This window comes from Neofelis nebulosa, chromosome 1 (genome assembly GCF_028018385.1).
Source record: "Neofelis nebulosa isolate mNeoNeb1 chromosome 1, mNeoNeb1.pri, whole genome shotgun sequence".
Lineage (NCBI taxonomy): Eukaryota > Metazoa > Chordata > Mammalia > Carnivora > Felidae > Neofelis > Neofelis nebulosa.
In genome coordinates, this window is record NC_080782.1 from 41817364 (window position 1) to 41835954 (window position 18591).

Consider the following 18591-nt stretch of genomic DNA (forward strand, 5'->3'; position numbering starts at 1 on the left):
TAAACCCTGGATTTTCTCATTGTTAAAATCACGATAATTACCATAGCAGCCTACTCAGTTGTTGTAAAAAAATTAAATGCAGTAATGCATTCAAAGTTCTTAAATTCAGTAACTGGAACATTTTTTTTTGAGTTATGCTTGGCATCATAATCGTTACTAATAACACAGAATGACATGAATTTGTCAATGGATGCTTTGCATGAGGAAATGAAGTTGCACTTATTGAATTCCAATTTTTATTTTATTTTATTTTTAACTAATCTCCTACTCAACATGGGACTCGAAACTCAATGACCCTAAGATCAAGAGTCATGTGCTCTTTGGACTGAGCCAGCCAGGCACCCCTGAAATTCCAAATTTTAAACATGCAGCAGGAGGTTCAGGCATCATCTACATTTCTGTGATTTACATGTTGTCACTATGATTAGATTTTGCATTTATTTAAAAAAAAATTTTAAGATTTATTTATTTTTGAGACAGAGAGAGACACAGCATGAACGGGGGGAGGGTCAGAGAGAGAGGAAGACACAGAATCTAAAGCAGGCTCCAGGCTCTGAGCTGTCAACACAGAGCCTGATGCAGGGCTTGAACTCATGACCATGAGAGAGGGAGACACAGAATCTGAAACAGGCTCCAGGCTCCGAGCTGTCAGCACAGAGACCAACGCGGGGCTCGAACTCACGGACCGCGAGATCACGACCTGAGCCGAAGTCGGACGCTCAACCGACTGAGCCACCCAGGCGCCCCAATTTTGCATTTATTTTAGATCGAACTCCATATTTCAATATCAGCTGATGGGTTTTTCTTTCTTAAAGCTTCCCATCTGTCGCTTATATGTTAGTTCTCCTTGAGGGCCACAGAAAGTGTCCAGATTTAGTAACATGGTAGATGACAGCTGTACTTTTGGAGACAGAGGAGACTCAGGAAGTCTGGGGTGGGCAGGTGGACAGGTATATAGGAGAGTTCTGTTTAAGGGACATTAAATGTGAGATTCCTGAGAGGTACCTATGTGAGGCTGTCAAGGAAGTAAATTGGATTTTGTGGTCTGGAGCTCAGAGGACAGCTCTGATCTAGAGCTACTAATTAAAAAGAGATTAATGGCACAAAGATGGTATTTAAAGCTATGGATGGTCAAATCACATTTAAAGCGAGAATGTCATTTGAGAAGACAGTGAAGAACCGAGCCCTGAAGAACTCTAACATTTAGAGGCCAGATAGAGAAGGAAGAACCTATAAAAGATACTAAGAAAGAGTTGCTGGTGAGTCAGGAGGCAAAGCAGGGAAGTATACTGTCCGGGAAAATTAATGTCAAAAATATTTCAAGAAGGAAGACAGGTTAACTGCAAGAGGCCAAATAAATAGCGCTTTTGAACTTTGGAACTTTTATATGACAAAAGTCAACCAAAGTTCAAAAGCAAGCGGAAGAGAAGGGAAAGTGTTTGCAAACTATGTAACAAGGATTAACATTTAGATGGTAATAAAGAACGTTCAGAAATTCATAAGAAAAATACAACAAAGTTGTCACACAAAGCACGATGTACGTGAAAATGCAGTTCACATAAGGATAAATATTTGTCAACAACTTTGAAATTAGTCAGCAATTAACTTAGAAGAGGTTCAACCTATCAAACCACCTGGAAAATGCAAATTCAGTGAAAGAACATTTCTGTAATCAGCAAAATAGTAAAAGATGAGTAATGTACAGTGTTGGTGAAGGGAAGGAGTAGAGGCTACTCTCAGACGCTGCTGATGAGACTACAAATCTCTACGGCATTCTAGAAGGTCAACCTTAAAGTAAACCTAACATTTGTAATGCACATATACATCAATAGAGCAATTTTATTTTGGGTAGCTATCTAAAAGGAATACATATGCACAAAGAAATGTGTTCAAGGGCATTAAAAACAGTACAGTTAGATACAGCAAAAGAATGGAAACACCTACATATCCAATAATGGGAAATAAGTCAATTTTAGTGTGTATTTTTAGTACAGAAGCCTACGGAACAGTTAAAAAGAATGATTTAGATCTAAGTGTTCTGAGATGCAAGGATCTCTAAAATACATTCTTAAGGGATAGAAAGCAAGGTGCAAAAAAGTACATATAAAATGACCCCATTTATGTAAAATAAAAGTGATAAGAAAGTGGTACAGTTTCATACTTTTGCATGTGGCTGTTCAATTTTCCCGACGGCATTTGTTGAAGAGACGGTCTTTTCCCCACTGTATATTCATTCCTCCTTTGTTGAAGATAAACCCAAAATGGAGTAAAGACCTAAACGTGACACCTGAAACCATAAAAGTCCTTGAAGAGAGCACAGGCAGTAAATTTCTCTGACACTGGCCATAGCAACATTTTTCCAGATATGTCTCCTGAGGCAAGGGAAATAAAAGCAAAAATACACTATTGGGACTAAATCAAAATAAAAAGTTACTGCCCAGTGAAAGAAACCACCAAAAAACCTAAAAGGCAACCTACTGAATGGGAGAAGATATTGGCAACTGACATATCCAATAAAGGGTGAGTATACAAAATCCATAAAGCACTGATACAACGCAACACCCAAAAGACAAACGATCCATTTAAAAATTGGCAGAAGACACGAACAGACATCTCTCCAAAGAAGACATTCAGATGACCAACAGACACATGAAACGATGTTCATCATCACTTACAATCAGGGAAATGCAAATCAAAACTACAATGAGCTATCACACCTGTCAGAATGGCTAAAATAAAAAAAAACAAACAAAAAAACCACAAGAGACAGCAAGTGTTGGTGAGGATGTGAAGAAAAAGGAACCCTTGTGTGCACTGTTGGTGGGAATGCAAACTGGTGCGGCCACTTTGGAAAATAGTATGGAGGTTGCTCAAAAAATTAAAAACAGAACTCCCCCTACCCGATGATCCAGTAATTGCACTACGGGGTATTTACCCCCAAAATACAAAAACACTAATTCAAAGGGATCCACGCACCCTTACATTTACTGAAACATTATTTACAATAGTCAAACTATGGAAGCAGTCCAAGTATCCATCAATAGATGAATGGATAAAGAAGAAATGGTATGTATACTGGAATATTATTCAGCCATAAAAAAGAATGAAATCTTGCCATTTGCAATGACACGGCTGGAACTAGAGAGTACAATGCTAAGCGAAATCAGTCAGAGAAAGACAAATACCCTAAGATCTCCCTTATATGTGGACTTTAAGAAACAGGGCAAATGAGCAAAGGGAAAAACAAAGAGAGAGACAAACCAAGAAACGGACTGTTAACTATGGAGAACAAGCTGATGGTTACCAGAGGAGAGGGTGGCGGGTGGGGATGTGGATAGGGGATGGAGATTAGGGAGTGCACTTATCATGATGAAAAAGAATAAAATAAAAAAGTAAAGTAAGATAAAATAAAATAAAATAAAATAAAGGGAGAGGAATCTATGAATTTGTATGTTTTATGCAGGTTTGTAAATGCATTTAAAAAATCACTGATTAGTTTCAATTGTCTTTGAGGTGAAGGATAAAACCAGGACAAAAGCCGATTGTACTTTTGATTATTTAGGTTTTATACTTCTCGAGTCCATCGGAATTTGTTGGTGTCCTGCTTATAGGATTTTTAAGAAAAACATAACTTTTTCCTAAGGCGTATTGATACAATTGATCTAGAGAACTCACTGCACGATGTATGAATTTATTCATCAAGAGTTTAAGTTCCTAGTGTATGTCGGGCAGCATATTGGGTATTTGGTACAGACCAGTGAACAAAACAGGCAGTATTCTTGTCCTTAGCAAGCTGGGGGCTCAAAGCAAGCTGGGGAGCAGTGGGTTCCAACAGTCGTCTCTGAATAGGCTTCCCCGCTCTTAGAAGATTCCTCACCCCCACAGAGGAGTATCTCAGACCAGTTTCCTGCAGTTTTCATTACCTCACTAAGAAATCACAAAAAATAAAGTATGGAGAGCACATCCACCAGCCACCTCTAAACTGTCATCTCTGTTTTACAACCACACGGCAGGTTTCCAAATGCGGCAGGGACGAAACACCGTTATCAGTCAGGTGGGTTTCTTGGGCTGTCCTGGAAAAGCCACCCCCCCCCCCCCAGTCATAAACAACTGACACAAATCCAACTGCTAGAACATACAAGTGTAAGTCGTTGGGTGCCTGTACTGAGGCAGCTGCTGACTTAAATAGCTTTTAGGCGCCCCCCACAGAAGTTCCTGTACGCACACTTTACTACATGGTTGGATTCTTCCCATGACACTCGCTCAAGGCATAATAATCAGGGAAGAAGGTGAGCCTACAGGCACAGCCTTTGGGGCTCTTGGAGCAGCTGGCATCACCATGCTAGGCTTTCACTACAAGTCAGACCACACTCGTAGCAGGAAATTGAATTCAGGCTTCTGAGCAGTCTCGGAGGCAAAGTGCTTATATTTCACTTGCAATCCCTATTTTGCTTTCTTCTTTTCTTACACATGCAAATGAAAGTTCCTCAGTTTTTGGTTGCCAGGACAGCTGAATACTGTCATCAGAAAAAAATTAAATGCTTGTGTCAAAGAAGGAGCTGCTTTTTTAGAAATTCCTATGCATCTTGGGGCAAAGGAAAGCGAATGCCGTTGACAATTCATTCGTCTTTGCCATAGGATGAATGTACTTTTACATATGGTTTTTCATGGCTGAGAAAAACTCTAGCCCGGGGGAGCCAGAAAATTTTCAGGGTTTAGAAGCATCATGACTAGTCACTGAACATTCAACTCCACAGTGACCCCCATCTCCATCAACCTACGCGACCTTGGGTAAACCACTTGACCTTCCCATGCTCTTTCACGTGCCATTTCCTTCCTCATGCTGTTCTATCTGCTAGAATGACTTCCTTGATTTCTCCCCCAAGTCTCCAATTCTTAAAAAATGCTGTCCTCTGAAGCTTTTCCTGATTTTCTTAAGCCAAATCAGCTTCTTTCCTCCTCAAATCCCCCTTCTAGATTATCTCCACCTCCATTACATCAGTTATCACATGGTGTTACTGTTGCATATTTATCCTTCTATTTATTTTGTTTATCACGTTATTTAGTGGCCATCTTAGGCTATCAAGCAATATGTTACTACTACTGCTCCTACTGACATTAATAATGTTGTTAGTAATATCATGAGTGCTTACTACGTGTCAGTCCCCGTATGAATACATTATTTCTAATTGTCACAATGGCCCTATGAAGTGGATATTATGATTATTACTATGTTTTTATAGTGGAGTAAAATAAAACCAAGGGAGATTATACAAATGATTAGTAGTGGCATTGAGTCAAAATAAAGTCTATTTTACTTTAAATCCCATGCTGCTAACCATGGCTGTAAAACACTATCTAATAAATAACAGTAGATAATATTTACTAACTGCTCACTAGGTATCAGGCTCTATACTATGTGATCCACACACATCAGCTAATTTGATCTTCATAAAAACCCCGTGATGTAGATATTGTGAATATGATCTCATTTTTTTTTTTAAATGAAACAAAATTTCACAACGTTTAAATGACTTGCCCAAGGTCAGAGAACTGTGGAGAGTGAATCTGAATACAGGCCAGTCTCTCCCAGAGCCTAAGTCCTTACCCACTGTTCTACTTCATGACCAGATGGTAGAATTTTCTTTAATCCTTATAAACATTGCCCAGGTTTTTAAGAAGAATCCTTCTGGAAACAAAAAACTGGAGAGGTAGCCCTTCCGAGTCACGCAAGCCGACAAAATCTATCGAGCCCCTGACACTCACCTTAGCACATGTGTGGATCCATTAATGGTTGTGGTTGAACAGGGCACAGCCTGGCCCAGAATGGAGGGTCTTCGGTAGCGCTCATCATCACAGCAGAGGATGATGAGGAAGGCACGTCTAAAAGACTTATTCAAGAAGGCGTAGAGAAAGGGGTTCAACCCAGAATTGATGTAGCCGAGCCAGAGGAAAGCGGTCCACACCTGCCCGGGAACAGTGTAGTCTATGAATGGATCCACAATATTGGTGACAAAGAATGGAGCCCAGCAGAGGCAGAAACAACCCATGATGATGCACAGGGTCTTGGCGGCTTTGGTCTCTGTCCTCATGCGATGAGTGCTGTGCTGGTCGGCCGGCTGGGGCCTGCCCTCTGAGGGGGCCCCTGCCCGTTGTAACATCTGGATCTGGTGGGCATGTTCCTTCGCTGTGACATAGATGCGATAATAGGCCAGCACCATGAGGACAAATGGGATGTAGAAGGCCACCACAGAGCAGGTGATGGCATAGGGCTTGTTGACCATGAAGATACAATACGTAGAGTTAGAGTTCTGGTTGAACTTCCTTTTTTCTATCTGAGAGTTGGAGAGAGAGAATAATGAGGGAAGAAGGGAGAAAAGGGAAGGAAAAGGTGAAGAGAAAGAAGCAGGAGGGGAAAGAGGAAAAATGTAAGAAAAGAAAAAAAAGATGGAAAAGAAGAGAAAACGAGGAATTGGAAGGGAGAGAGAAAAGGAGGGGAACAGAGAAGGGCAGAGAAGGAAGAGGAAAATACAAGAGGAAAAGGAGGAGGGAAAAAGAGAAGGTTTATCAGCAAAATTCTCTTCTTCTTATTAGCCTATAGCACCTAGAATCACAATGATAGAAGAGAAACATGATTGCATCCCGGGGCGCAGAGGCATTGTCTGAGCACCAGGGGCTGAAGGCTCCAGGAAAGAGCAGAAATAAGACAGAGACAAAATCATCCTTCATTCCCTTTACCCAGCCGATAGCAGAGTTAGCCTCTCCCTTCCTCTTCTGCCTGCACACAATATATCTGGTAGAAAAGGGCTTTGAACTCAGGCTCATCTTCCTCAGGGCTGTCCTTACATCTCGGCATTTCCCATATAAAATTTAGAATTAGCTTATCAATCTCCATACAAATCTTTGAGGATTTTGACTGGTGTCAGAGTAGAATGACTGAGGGAAATGGACTTCTTTCCCATGGTCCGCTTTCCAATTCACAAACATGGTAAGTCTTTCCATTACTTACGTCTTTTGAAATTTATTTCAGTAATATTTTACAATGTTTTTGTGTGTAAATGTCTTGCATGTCTTTTGTCAGATTTATTCCTAAGTATCTGACTGTTACTCTATTGCAAATGGTACCACGTTAAAGTCCTTAATCTTAATTGTTTGTTGCTAGTATGTAGAATTCAGTGAAGACTTTTTTTGTATGGCTCTGTATCTGGCAACTTTGTTAAATTCGTTATCAATATTTCATTTCTAGATTCTTAGGGATTTTCTCCATAAGTACCCATGTGACCTGCAAATAATAAAAATTTCATTTCTTCCTTTCCAATCTTAACACCACTTTTCTTGCATTATTGACCTTGATAAGACCTCCAGCGTAATTTTCAATAGAATTAGGTAATAGTGGATGCCATTTTACACTCCCAGTTTTAGGAAGGGAGTTTCAATTTTTTACCATTAAGTATGATACTTGCTAGAAGTTTTTTATGGATGCTCGCTTCTATTTTCAGTTTGATGACAATTTTTTTAAATCCTGAACAGATACTGAATTTTGTCAATGAATTTCTGGCAATAAAGAGATGATCACGTGGGCTTTCCTTCTCTCTTGTATTAATATGGTGAATTACAGCGATTGTGTTACATTCCTGGAATAAACTTCACTTGTATTAGATACAATGACAGACTGGATCTCTTTAAAAGGTTGAAAGGCTTTTCTCCCTACTATAAACTCTGTCTGCTGACAGCTCTGAGTTCTCAGCCTTGTCTAGGAATAGCCCTTGGCTGAAAAGAGCTGTATAATCCAATGACACTTCCTGCCTGAGGTCAGCCTGTATACAGTGTGAATATACACACGAACAAACGTATGGATAACAATTATATATGATACACACATATGCAATTTTATCTGTGCACATTTAGTGTCTTGTCTCATGGTATATTCTAAGGTTATAGTAGAACTCCCTATTGAATTGACATTTTTCTTATAACGAAATCTCTTTATCTCAGGTAAGATGACGTGCCTTAGTTTTATTTCATCACAGCTACACCACCTTTCTTTTTATTAGTATTTGCATATTATAGTTTTCCATTATTTTATATCAACCTTACTGTCACCTTACATTTCATGGGCCTCTCTTACAGGCAGCATATACTATGTATTGATTGGTTGATGAAAATATTCAGACCAGAACTTGCAGGAACCTAACTCTGTATTCCTCCTAGGGGCAAAGATATTCAGTATTTGCTAATTTAGTATTTGTGGCAACTTTATAGAACCTAATTACTGTGAATGATGAGAATCAACTGTACCTGTACTATGAACATGCGGGTTGTGTTAGCGTCTCCCTAGGCCAATTCAATGTGTAGATGAGTGGAAAGATATGAAATGCAGTCACGGCACCATGGAGCGAATACGAGGCATGTTCATAGCAAGCAGGTGCCCCCATTCCCCAGCTGCGGGAGGTAAATGGGGGATGCCCCCCTCTCACTCTTGAAATGAACAGCGGTTCTCTAGATTCTTTCCCTTAGAAATTCTATATCCGAAGGTAAGAGTGCGGCACCCTCTTTTAAAAGTTCTGATTCACAGAAGTTTATGCTTCCAAAGGTCTTCTCCATTAGGGAGGAAGTTTAGCACAGAGATCAAGAGCACGGACTCTGGAGTGCAGGAAGCTTGAACTTAGCTAGAGTCACCACTACTCCCTGCCAATCTGACGTTAGCTAATAACTGCACCTCTCTGATGCTCAGTTTCCTGAGGACAATGATAAGATCGACTTAATAGCACTGTCGTGAGGCTGGTGAGAGGTTCACAGTAATAACGATTAAGTGAACACGGGGCTCGGCAAACAGTAAGCGTTCAACATTTGTTGGCCGTTGTTACTAGTCTACTGGTTGTTGGAAACTTGAATTTCATTTCCCTTGAGATTGGCAAGGCTGAAAGTTTGAGAGAAGAAGGATAGGATTCAAGAAAATATCCATACAGTCTCCCTTGTATGAATCCCCTTTTACTTCTCCACTCCTTTGTCCCCAGCATTTCTTTCGGAAGCCCAAGGAACTCTTGTTCTGACATACCACATGCAAATCCTGGCCCAGCCTTGGCTTGGATATCCTTTCCTGGACAAAGAACAAGGCAAGATTAGGGGCTAGGGACGTGGTGGAGAGAAGAACAAGCAGCTTCAACTCTAACTGGTCTTGTGGGGCTGGAGCTTGCTCTCGATCTTTCCTCTCCAGTCCGCTTCCTACCTCAACACGGTCCTGGACCGAAGGTTAGAGTGACTGCCTGACAACTTCCTTAGGGAACATATATCGCTGCTAGTGAACACGCGCCATAACTTTTGATCCTCGTTGCGAGTTTGGCACTAGGAGCATACTGGGTCAGAGCTGGAAATCTCTGGAAGATCATCCGGACAAGGGCTGGTAAATGCCTGGCTCGTGTGCCACACTCTGCTCTCCTACTCTCTGGGAGACACTCCCCCACTGAAGATCAATGCACCTTCTCACTGCAGTCCTTCAAGGTCAGGGACAGAGCTGGAATCAGGGTCCAGTTCTCTCGACTCCTGACCCAGGCTTCTCTTCATTCTCTGGAAGCCTCTGCCCACATGACATGTTTTCTGCTGGTCACTGGCAGCCATGAAATGGGACAAAGGCCTCTTGGGGCACATCACATGTCTCAGGCTCTCTGGTCTGAACACCAAGCTTTGAGGACCCGTCGTGCTATCTGACCAGGCATGTTACTTTACCTTTTTGAGCCTGGTATTTCTCATCTGGATGAGATGACGGAAGGATGTCGTTAGGATTCTATGTTAAAGTCTGAGCATATTTTCTGGCATCCAACAATTATTCGAAAATGTTAGCTTGCCTTTTTTTGTTGTTGTCACTTAGATCACGATCAGAATCTTTCTGGGGTGCCTGGGTGGCTCAGTCGGTTGAGCGCCCGACTCTTGGTTTCGGCTCAGGTCACGATCTCATGATTTGTGTGACTGAGCCTGGCATCAGGTTCTATGCGGACAGTGCAGAGCCTGCTTGAGATTCTCTCTCTCTCTGCCCCTCCCCAATGCATGCGTGCGTGCGTGTGCTCTCCCTCTCTCTCCTTCCCCCAAATCAATAAACATGTACGTATATAAAAAAAAGAATCTTTCTTAGAATATCCACCCAACCTGATATTGTTTATTTATTTAGAATCTCAGGCAAATAAAGTAAATCAGAGAGTAAAACAGCAGGCACTCTCTGCATAGGTACTCACCAGATCAATTATGCCAATATTATTCCAGCCTTGCATTATAGGGAGAAAAGAGATAAACGTGGGGATGACCCAGCAGCCTCCCAGCATTAACGCGATGCGCAGAGGGGTCATCTTGTTCCTATAGACCAGAGGCTGGCAGCAGATGGCATAATACCTGGAGAGAGAATAGAAGGTGTGGGTGCCATGGGAAAGGAAGAACGAGAGGGAAAAGGAGGGAAGAATAATTGAAGAGAAAGAAGAGGAGAGAAGGAGCAGAGAGGAGAAGGGGGATAAGAAGACGAAACATCGGGAAAGTGGGAAATTAGAGGGGCAAGTAGAGCATAAAAGAAGAAAGAAAAGAGAAAATAATGGGAAAAAAAGAGGAAGTGGGGGGGCGCCTGGGTGGCGCAGTCGGTTAAGCGTCCGACTTCAGCCAGGTCACGATCTCGCGGTCCGTGAGTTCGAGCCCCGCGTCGGGCTCTGGGCTGATGGCTCGGAGCCTGGAGCCTGTTTCCGCTTCTGTGTCTCCCTCTCTCTCTGCCCCTCCCCCGTTCATGCTCTGTCTCTCTCTGTCCCAAAAATAAATAAAAAACGTTGAAAAAAAAAATTAAAAAAAAAAAAAAAAAAGAGGAAGTGGGTAGTAGAGAAAGGGAAGATGCAATGAGAAAAGAACAGAGGAACGAAAAAGGCAATTACACAATGAAATGTGGTATCGCCCCATGAGTTTCTGCTAACAAAAATATAAACTTCAGATCACATCTGAGAGTCACTGTCTGGAGTTGGCCCCACATCCCTCTTCCTCTCCCCGTATATGAAAAGCCTGACACTCCCTCACCTGACGGTCTGCTCTGTCTCAGGCGTGCTTCCGAAACTTACCTTCGTGCCTGGGCATTTCAGAAGATTCTGTCCAGCCCTCTGGACTGTAGTGCCCAAGGCAACTGTAGTGTCTTCGATAACAAGGTGACGTCTCCCAGGCTTGGCCCTACATCTGAGCTCTAAGAACTGTATCTCAGATTTGTCCCCATACTCTGAATTGCCTGGCTATCTTGCAGTGAAATTCTAAGTCAGTGTTCCAGAGATTCCACTCCTCCCCTACATCAGACTCACCTGAGGAGGCCCATTTAATGCAAATTCCAAGCATCTCCTGCATCACAGTCTGTTGACGAGGGAGTTTGCCTCCTTCCATATGACAAATGGAAGTCATAACTGCTGTTTGCTAAAAACGTCCAGCCCTTCTGGGCACATGAGCTTCCTGGCTTCCTTGTGGTTGGCTGAGGCCAAGTGATTGGTCTGGTCAGGGAGTTGGAAACAGAACTGACGTGCATTACCTCTGGACCAGCCCATTTAAGTGTTTCTCTGATGCCCAGAAGGTAAAAGTTCAAATTTTCCCTACTCCATCATCTCCTACCTACTGGTGGACACCACATCGCCCCTATTTAGCAGGGTCTGCTCTTCCTCATGGAACTCACTGCTCATGGCTTTTTGAGTCCATATTCTGCCAATGTACCAGCCTCCTTCTTTCCTCCAGACAGAGATGCAACCTACTCTACTCTGATCTGGGCTCTAACTCCCAGACTGCTTCTTGCATGCTATTCTAGTCTTCGAAATCACCACTTCCACACCCAGGCAACTGTGGGAATTTTTTTTTTTTATAATTTTTTTTTCAACGTTTTTTATTTATTTTTGGGACAGAGAGAGACAGAGCATGAACGGGGGAGGGGCAGAGAGAGAGGGAGACACAGAATCGGAAACAGGCTCCAGGCTCCGAGCCATCAGCCCAGAGCCTGACGCGGGGCTCGAACTCACGGACCGCGAGATCGTGACCTGGCTGAAGTCGGACGCTTAACCGACTGCGCCACCCAGGCGCCCCGGCAACTGTGGGAATTTGACAAGAGGCACAATACCCCAGTAGGTCTATCGGCTATTTGTCTTTGGAAGAGTCACAGAATAAGTGCAAACAGAAAGCCTGTTCTTTAAGGTTTGATACCATTTAACGATGAGACACCCCCTTATACCCCTCATTTTATGCAATTTGCTTTAATTTTTCCCACCTCTTCTTTTCTTTTCTTAATTCAAAGCCTAACTAACGTAACAATGGCTATATTCTTTGAAGAGGTGGTGGTAGGACGAGTTGGGAAAGAGGGTGGCATAAGAAGGAAAGCTTGTCCTGTGTTGGAACATGAGACATGGGGGCCTCAGGAACTGAGAGGGCAGAATTACACCTTTCCCTCCAAGGCGTCAGGGAGCAGCTGACCACACTGTGCCAGCAAGCTTCCTGTGGCCAGTAACACAGTGGGTGTCCTGACCTGCACCAGAGTGCAAGAAACGACAGACCAAAGAATGGGAGAAAGGGAACTCGGGAACTCATTTTCTCTATCTATAAAACTGACACGGTGACAAAATCTGGCTAAAGATAGCTCAGCAGTGGAAAGAATCATGATTGGTTAGAATTCCCCCATGATCTTGACTTATGAGAAAGGCCAATCGTTATCAGAATGACAGGTTTTTCTGAATGGCGGTATTAACAATCATACAGATTTATTATTAACATAGAATTAATCATGAATTTGGGGTATATGAAAATATTTTTTAAAACACTTTTAAGATGTATTTATTTATTTTGAGAGAGAGAGAGAAAGAGAGCATGAACGGAGGAGGGGCAGAGAGAGAGAGAGGGAGAAAGAGAGAATCCCAAGCAGGTTCTGCACCGTCAGCAGGGAGCCTGACGTGGGGCTCAAACTCACAAACTGTGAGATCATGACCTGAACTGAGATCAAGAGTCAGATGCTTAACTGACTGAGCCACCCAGGCGCCCCTACTTTTTTTTTTTTTTTTTTTTTTTTTTTTTTTTTACAAATTCTGCTCCTTTCCTCATGCACTGGAGGTCTAGATTAGACATTTGGTTTTATCCATTTAGCATCCTTCCTCCTTTCTTTTGATAATAACATCCCAAAGCCATTGGGAATTACCTCTTCTCTGTCACTTTCATGTTGTTGGGAGAGCAAATGATGGTGCTCCCGACTTTTCTAGCCAGGGCGTGACCCAGTCAGACTTTTTCCTGGGACTCTGAATGCCACGTGGAGTAATGCAGAGATGGGGAAGTCAGCGAAGGTCTCTCTATACTACAGCAGCCTCCTGGTGGGGCTAGGAGTAACTCTTACTCCTTGGATTGTTGGGCAGCCATGATCTTGCCTTTCAGGTCCTCTTTCTTTAGCAACTCCTTCGATTATATAAGCTACTGAGTATCTTTCCAATAAACTCCCTTTTTTTTTCTTTTGCTTAAGCTAGTGTTAGGGATTGAGTTTGTCCCCTCTTCCTTTCCTAAACAAGTATGTTGAAGTCCTAACCCTCAGTACCTTAGAATAGGACCTTATTTGGAAATCGAATCTTCACAGAGGTCATAAGATTAAAATGAGGCCATTAGTGTGGGCCCTGATCCAATATGGCTAATGTCCTTATAAAAAGGGAAATTTGGACACAGATTCAGATATGCTCAGAGACAGCAGATTGGAATGGTCTGAAGCTAAGGAGGGCCAAGGAAAAATCCTTCCCCTCTAGGTTTCAGAGGTAGCGTGGCCCTGTTGACATCTTGGTTTCAGACTTCTAGCCTCTAGAACCATGAGACAATACATTTCTTGTTCCAAGAACCCAGTTTATGGTACTTGTTATGACAGCTCTAACAAACTAATAAAGTTGGCTAAAGTTAGTCTCTTGCCACCAAAGTTTCCTGCATCAGTAAAAATGGTTTCAAATGTTAGACATGTCCTCCACAGACACTTTAAGCAAGAATGTCTTGTTTCATTCAATACACTTCCATATCATAGCTCAAAGTTATAACATCCCTTCATCTACCATATCAAAGAAGGCAATCGAGGGCTAAGTGTAGAACAGATATTGCCCTATCTTTGCTGTATAATTTATGATTCTTGAGGTTTGGAATAGATGTTGAATAAAGGCAACATTTCACGAATTTCGGTTGGATCTCCAGTGTCACAGAAATCCCAAAATTCAAAAAGACAAGCCAAAATTAAATACCCTGTGGGCCAAAAGGTAAGTTTGAGGAAGCAGGATATCTCACCTGAGAAGAGTCTTTAAGCTTCCATATGTGGACACAGATATTCAGAGGGTCATGTGGGGAAGACAGTAGAATTTACAGAAGAGGACTTCATAATATATAGTTATATTGGTGCTCAGAACACTTTTGTGGAAGTCTCTCTTTCTAAGTCTTGCTTGGCCAAGATGATTGTCTGATTCCCATGGTATGATGAATATCCTGTGCATAAGAAGATCTCCTCATGTTTGATGTGGGTGGGAGGATGGGAAAAATAGGTACAGAAGATTAAGGGGTACCAACTTCCAATTATAAAATAAATAAGTCATGGTGATGTTAAGTACAGCTGAGGGAATATGGTCAGTAGTATTGTAATAACCATATATGGTGACCAGTGGTAACTAGGCTTACTTTGGTGATCATTTCATAATCTATGTAAGTGTCATATCACTATGTTGTACATCTGAAAGCTATATAATATTGTATGTCAATTATACTTCACTAAAAATAGTTAGATTTAATTTTATTTTTTTAAGTTTATCTTGGGGGGGGCGGAGTACGGGTGGGGGGGGGCAGAGGGAGAGGAGACAGAAAATCACAAGCAGGTTCCCCGATGTTAGTGCAGCACCTGATGTGGGGCTCGAACTCATGAACCACGAGATCATGACCTGAGCCGAAGTCGAGAGCTGGATACTTAACCAACTGAGCCATGCTTATGCCCTGATTAGATTTAATTTTTAAAAAATGAAATGGTCTGCTGTCCGGTGTCCATGTCCATGGTCTGCTGCCCAATGTCCTCACTTTAATTCGCATTACCCCAGGTTACTAGAAGCTCCTGCCACAGAGGAGTCAATAGTGGTGACCGATTTCCTTTTGAGGTTCAACTTCAAGAGGGATACTGTGAATGTCGTGCACATTTTACCAATCTTTTACACATTTGATCTAGATAGTCAGTGCCCTGGCCAGTGAATTCCTGAAAGAAAGTTGCTTGGACAGCTCATTCCATAGGGGCTCAGGTGGGATACATCTATGTGAAAGACGCACAGACTGTTGTAGAAATTGACTCTTGCACGATGTGGGGTGGTTGGGTAAGCCTGAGAAAAAATCCTTTATCTCCTACTTTAAAAATCAGTGATGAGTAAAAGGAAAAAAAATTTTAATTTTACTTAGATTGCACTGGCCGAGTTGCAAGTGATAGATCAGGATGAATAAGAACATTGTGTCTTAGGTATGTGTTTGACTTGAATCTTTCCCTCTACATCATTTTTAGCCTGATGCTACCTTACCATAGACATACTTTGATTTTTCAAGTAGCATGTGGTGTAAAAAACATGAGATTTGTATTTGGAGCTCAGATGACAGCACCCACTTGACTGATGGGTTCAAGATTCTTACCAAAGCTTTGGCCCTGTTGAGGCAGCTTCCCTGAATAAGCCACCACATATCCTTCTATCTTTCCCAATAACTTTCTAATCTTTGCTTTCTAGCAACGAATCAAGAAAAATAAAAAATCCTTTCAAAGTCTGCATTCAAGAGTCTAAATTAGGTAGGTGAAAACAAACATCCCTGAATAAAATGATTAAAATAAAAATTGAGTTTGGGGGTGCCTGGGTGGCTCAGTCAGTTTAGCGTCTGAGTCTTGATTTCGGCTCAGGTCACGATCTCACAGTTCGCAGGTTCAAGCCCCAAGTCGGACTCTGCACTGCACAGAGCTTGCCTGGGATTCTCTCTCTCTCTCTCTCTCTTTTTCTTTCTCTGCCTCTCCCCTGCTGTTCTCTCTCTCTCAAAATCAATAAATAAGCTTTAAAAAACTGAGTTTGAGTGTTATTTGACTAATGGAGCTTCCTTAAAAATTCTAACCTCTGTCTACAGATCAGGGACTAGACAGGAATCTGATAAGTTGATTGTCACCTGTCATGGTTACTGTTTAATTCCTATATTTGGATTATACTACTCCTGCAAAATCACAAAAATATGTATCCTATTGTGAACTGCCCCCAAAACACACATATAAATACCACCAGGCAGAAGTAGCTAAATTTGCAAGTTCTTTGGAGATCAAAGTGCACCAGTTGAGTTAGTAGGTTCTATTCATCTACTTACCAAGGGCTCTACCAGTATTATCTCATTTAGTCCCCACAACTATTCATGGGACAGGAACTATAAAGGCACCCATTTCATAGACGAGGACACAAACGCACAGAAGTGTCAGGATTTGTTCAAGGTAAGAGCTGAGCTGGGATCTAGCTCAGGCCATTTGATTCAAGGGACAGGATGTCAACTTCACCACTATCACTTCACTCTGCCACCTTCCCTAAGCCCCCAAGGAATTATTCTAATTCTTTAAAAGCCACTTTGGAAACAGTCAAAACACTGGATCTCACAACTTGCAGAATCTTGAAATCCCTAAATCCTCTCTAAAAAGTGAAGTGTATCCAGGCCATCCTGAATGCACCAGGGACTGGGAATTCACCAAAAACCACTGAACTACTCTCTAAACTTCAGGCTTCTCTAAAGTTAGGGAAGTTTATTCCAAAATTGATTCCCTGTAACTTCCAGTTTTACCCTCTCGATCAGTTAAAAATTTCTATCTCTAATTCATTCTCTGCATCACGGTCCTACAGACAACTGAAAAGAGCTTTCCCCTTCTTCTGAAATCCTACTTTGTGCAGGAAAAATATTCCCAGTTGTATTCAACCCAGGTTGATCTCACTCACCAAGGGATATTTGGCAATGGCTGGAGACATCTGTTGTCACAACTGGGAATGGTCATGCTTTGGGCATTCAGTGGGTAGAGGTCAGAGATGCTAAATGTCTTAAAATGGACAAGACAACCCCCCCACTCCCCAATAAAGAATCATCTAACTACAACATCCGTAGTGGTGGAGTTGAGAAACCCTGGTTTAGAGGAGGTGATATACACCAACAGCCAGGGCTTCATGTCCTCTGTATATGCCATAGTGTGCCATTACGTCTTAACTATGGATGTCACAAAGAGAGCACAATACTCCAGTGCATTCTATATGGACCAGAAAAGACAATTACATTGCCTTCCACCCTGCTCACCATAACTTAATACAGCCTGGGGGACTCCCAGCAGTATAGGACACGTGTGCCCCCTCAAAGAGCTACAATCTAGGACAGGGGATGAGAAAAGTCTACCTTACCTGATTTGTAAGATCTAGCGATGTTTCCCTTTTTACCACTGTATCCCTAAGGTCTCGTACAATGCTAGACAGAGTGGATGCTCACAGAATAGGTTGAATCAATAATAAAATAAATTCTACTTTACATTGTGGGACCAAGTTTTGGGGGTGTAAAGGTCATATTTAGTAGAGGGATGGGAAGGTTTTCTCCAGCAAGTGTCTTTTAAGGATGGTGGAGAAGAAAGTGCAATCCATGTACTATAAATAGTATGGACAAAGGCCAGGAGACAGAGATTATCTATATAAAATAAATCCACAAACCTGTATCCATGCATCCACATAGGCATACAAACATAAAGAGAGTACAAGTTAACTGGGACATAGAGTATTTGTAAGAAAATAGAACAAAATCTGTCTCAAAAGGCCAGCTCAGGGGCAGTGGTTCTCAAACTGTAGCATACAAGGGAGTCACCTGGAGGGGTTGCTGAAATACAGGTTCCTGGAAGATCTGGTTATGGCGTCCAAGAATTCACGTTTCTGTTATTGTTACTGGTTGGCAATAACTGATAACTGATAACATAATAACTGATAAATGATGCTGGTGGTTTGGGAACTCCTGAGAACCTTTTTGAATGCTATGCTAGGATGAGTCTAGCAAAAGTTTTTTGAACTGGAAAACGTCCAAAAGTTCTTTGAACTGGAAAATGTCCACTGCAATCAACGCTGCTGCATGCCCTACTAAAGAAGCTGAATTACAACAAATTCAAGAAAAAGGATCGTTGGTTCCCCTGCCAGGTGAACAGGGTTCATGAGGGAATGCGGTTTGGTCTCATCTCAGGAACGGATTTATCTGCAAGGTCTGTTCCCTAGACTTCCACTGGACAAGGCCCGTTCTTCTTTCACTAAAAAACTTATACAAAGTGGTTAAATGAATGTTCAGGTGACAAGTGAGGTTCCAGGTGGCCAGGATTAACTAACACGTGGCATGGGTATTTGCAAAGAAATGTCTACGCAAAACATTTCAAACTACTGTTCGTAAAACTCCATTAAAATCCCCTTTGGTAGACCAGCCACCAGCTTCCCCAAATGCAGCCATGTGGAAAAGTGTGATTAAATTGCTTTTAAATGTCTCTGGGGACACAATTTACTTTGACAACTCTTAGAAGTCAGTCATGTATTTTAAGCT

The 18591-nt window shown here is 42.0% G+C and overlaps 1 protein-coding gene across 5 annotated transcripts in view; it reads right to left on the reverse strand.

Moving 5' to 3' along the window:
* HTR4 (5-hydroxytryptamine receptor 4) overlaps window positions 1-18591 on the reverse strand; it is a 180668-nt gene that overhangs the window by 52570 nt on the left and 109507 nt on the right. For 3 of the 5 annotated variants that reach the window (XM_058719602.1, XM_058719582.1, XM_058719593.1), the window contains exons 5-7: window positions 10230-10383; window positions 9059-9100; window positions 5767-6335 (exon numbers count right to left, since the gene is read on the reverse strand). In XM_058719602.1, the coding sequence (XP_058575585.1) occupies window positions 5767-6335; window positions 9059-9100; window positions 10230-10383 (765 nt within the window). The remainder of the gene's footprint in view (window positions 1-5766; window positions 6336-9058; window positions 9101-10229; window positions 10384-18591) is intronic. The other 2 variants (XM_058719617.1, XM_058719609.1) reach the window with 1 other exon arrangement.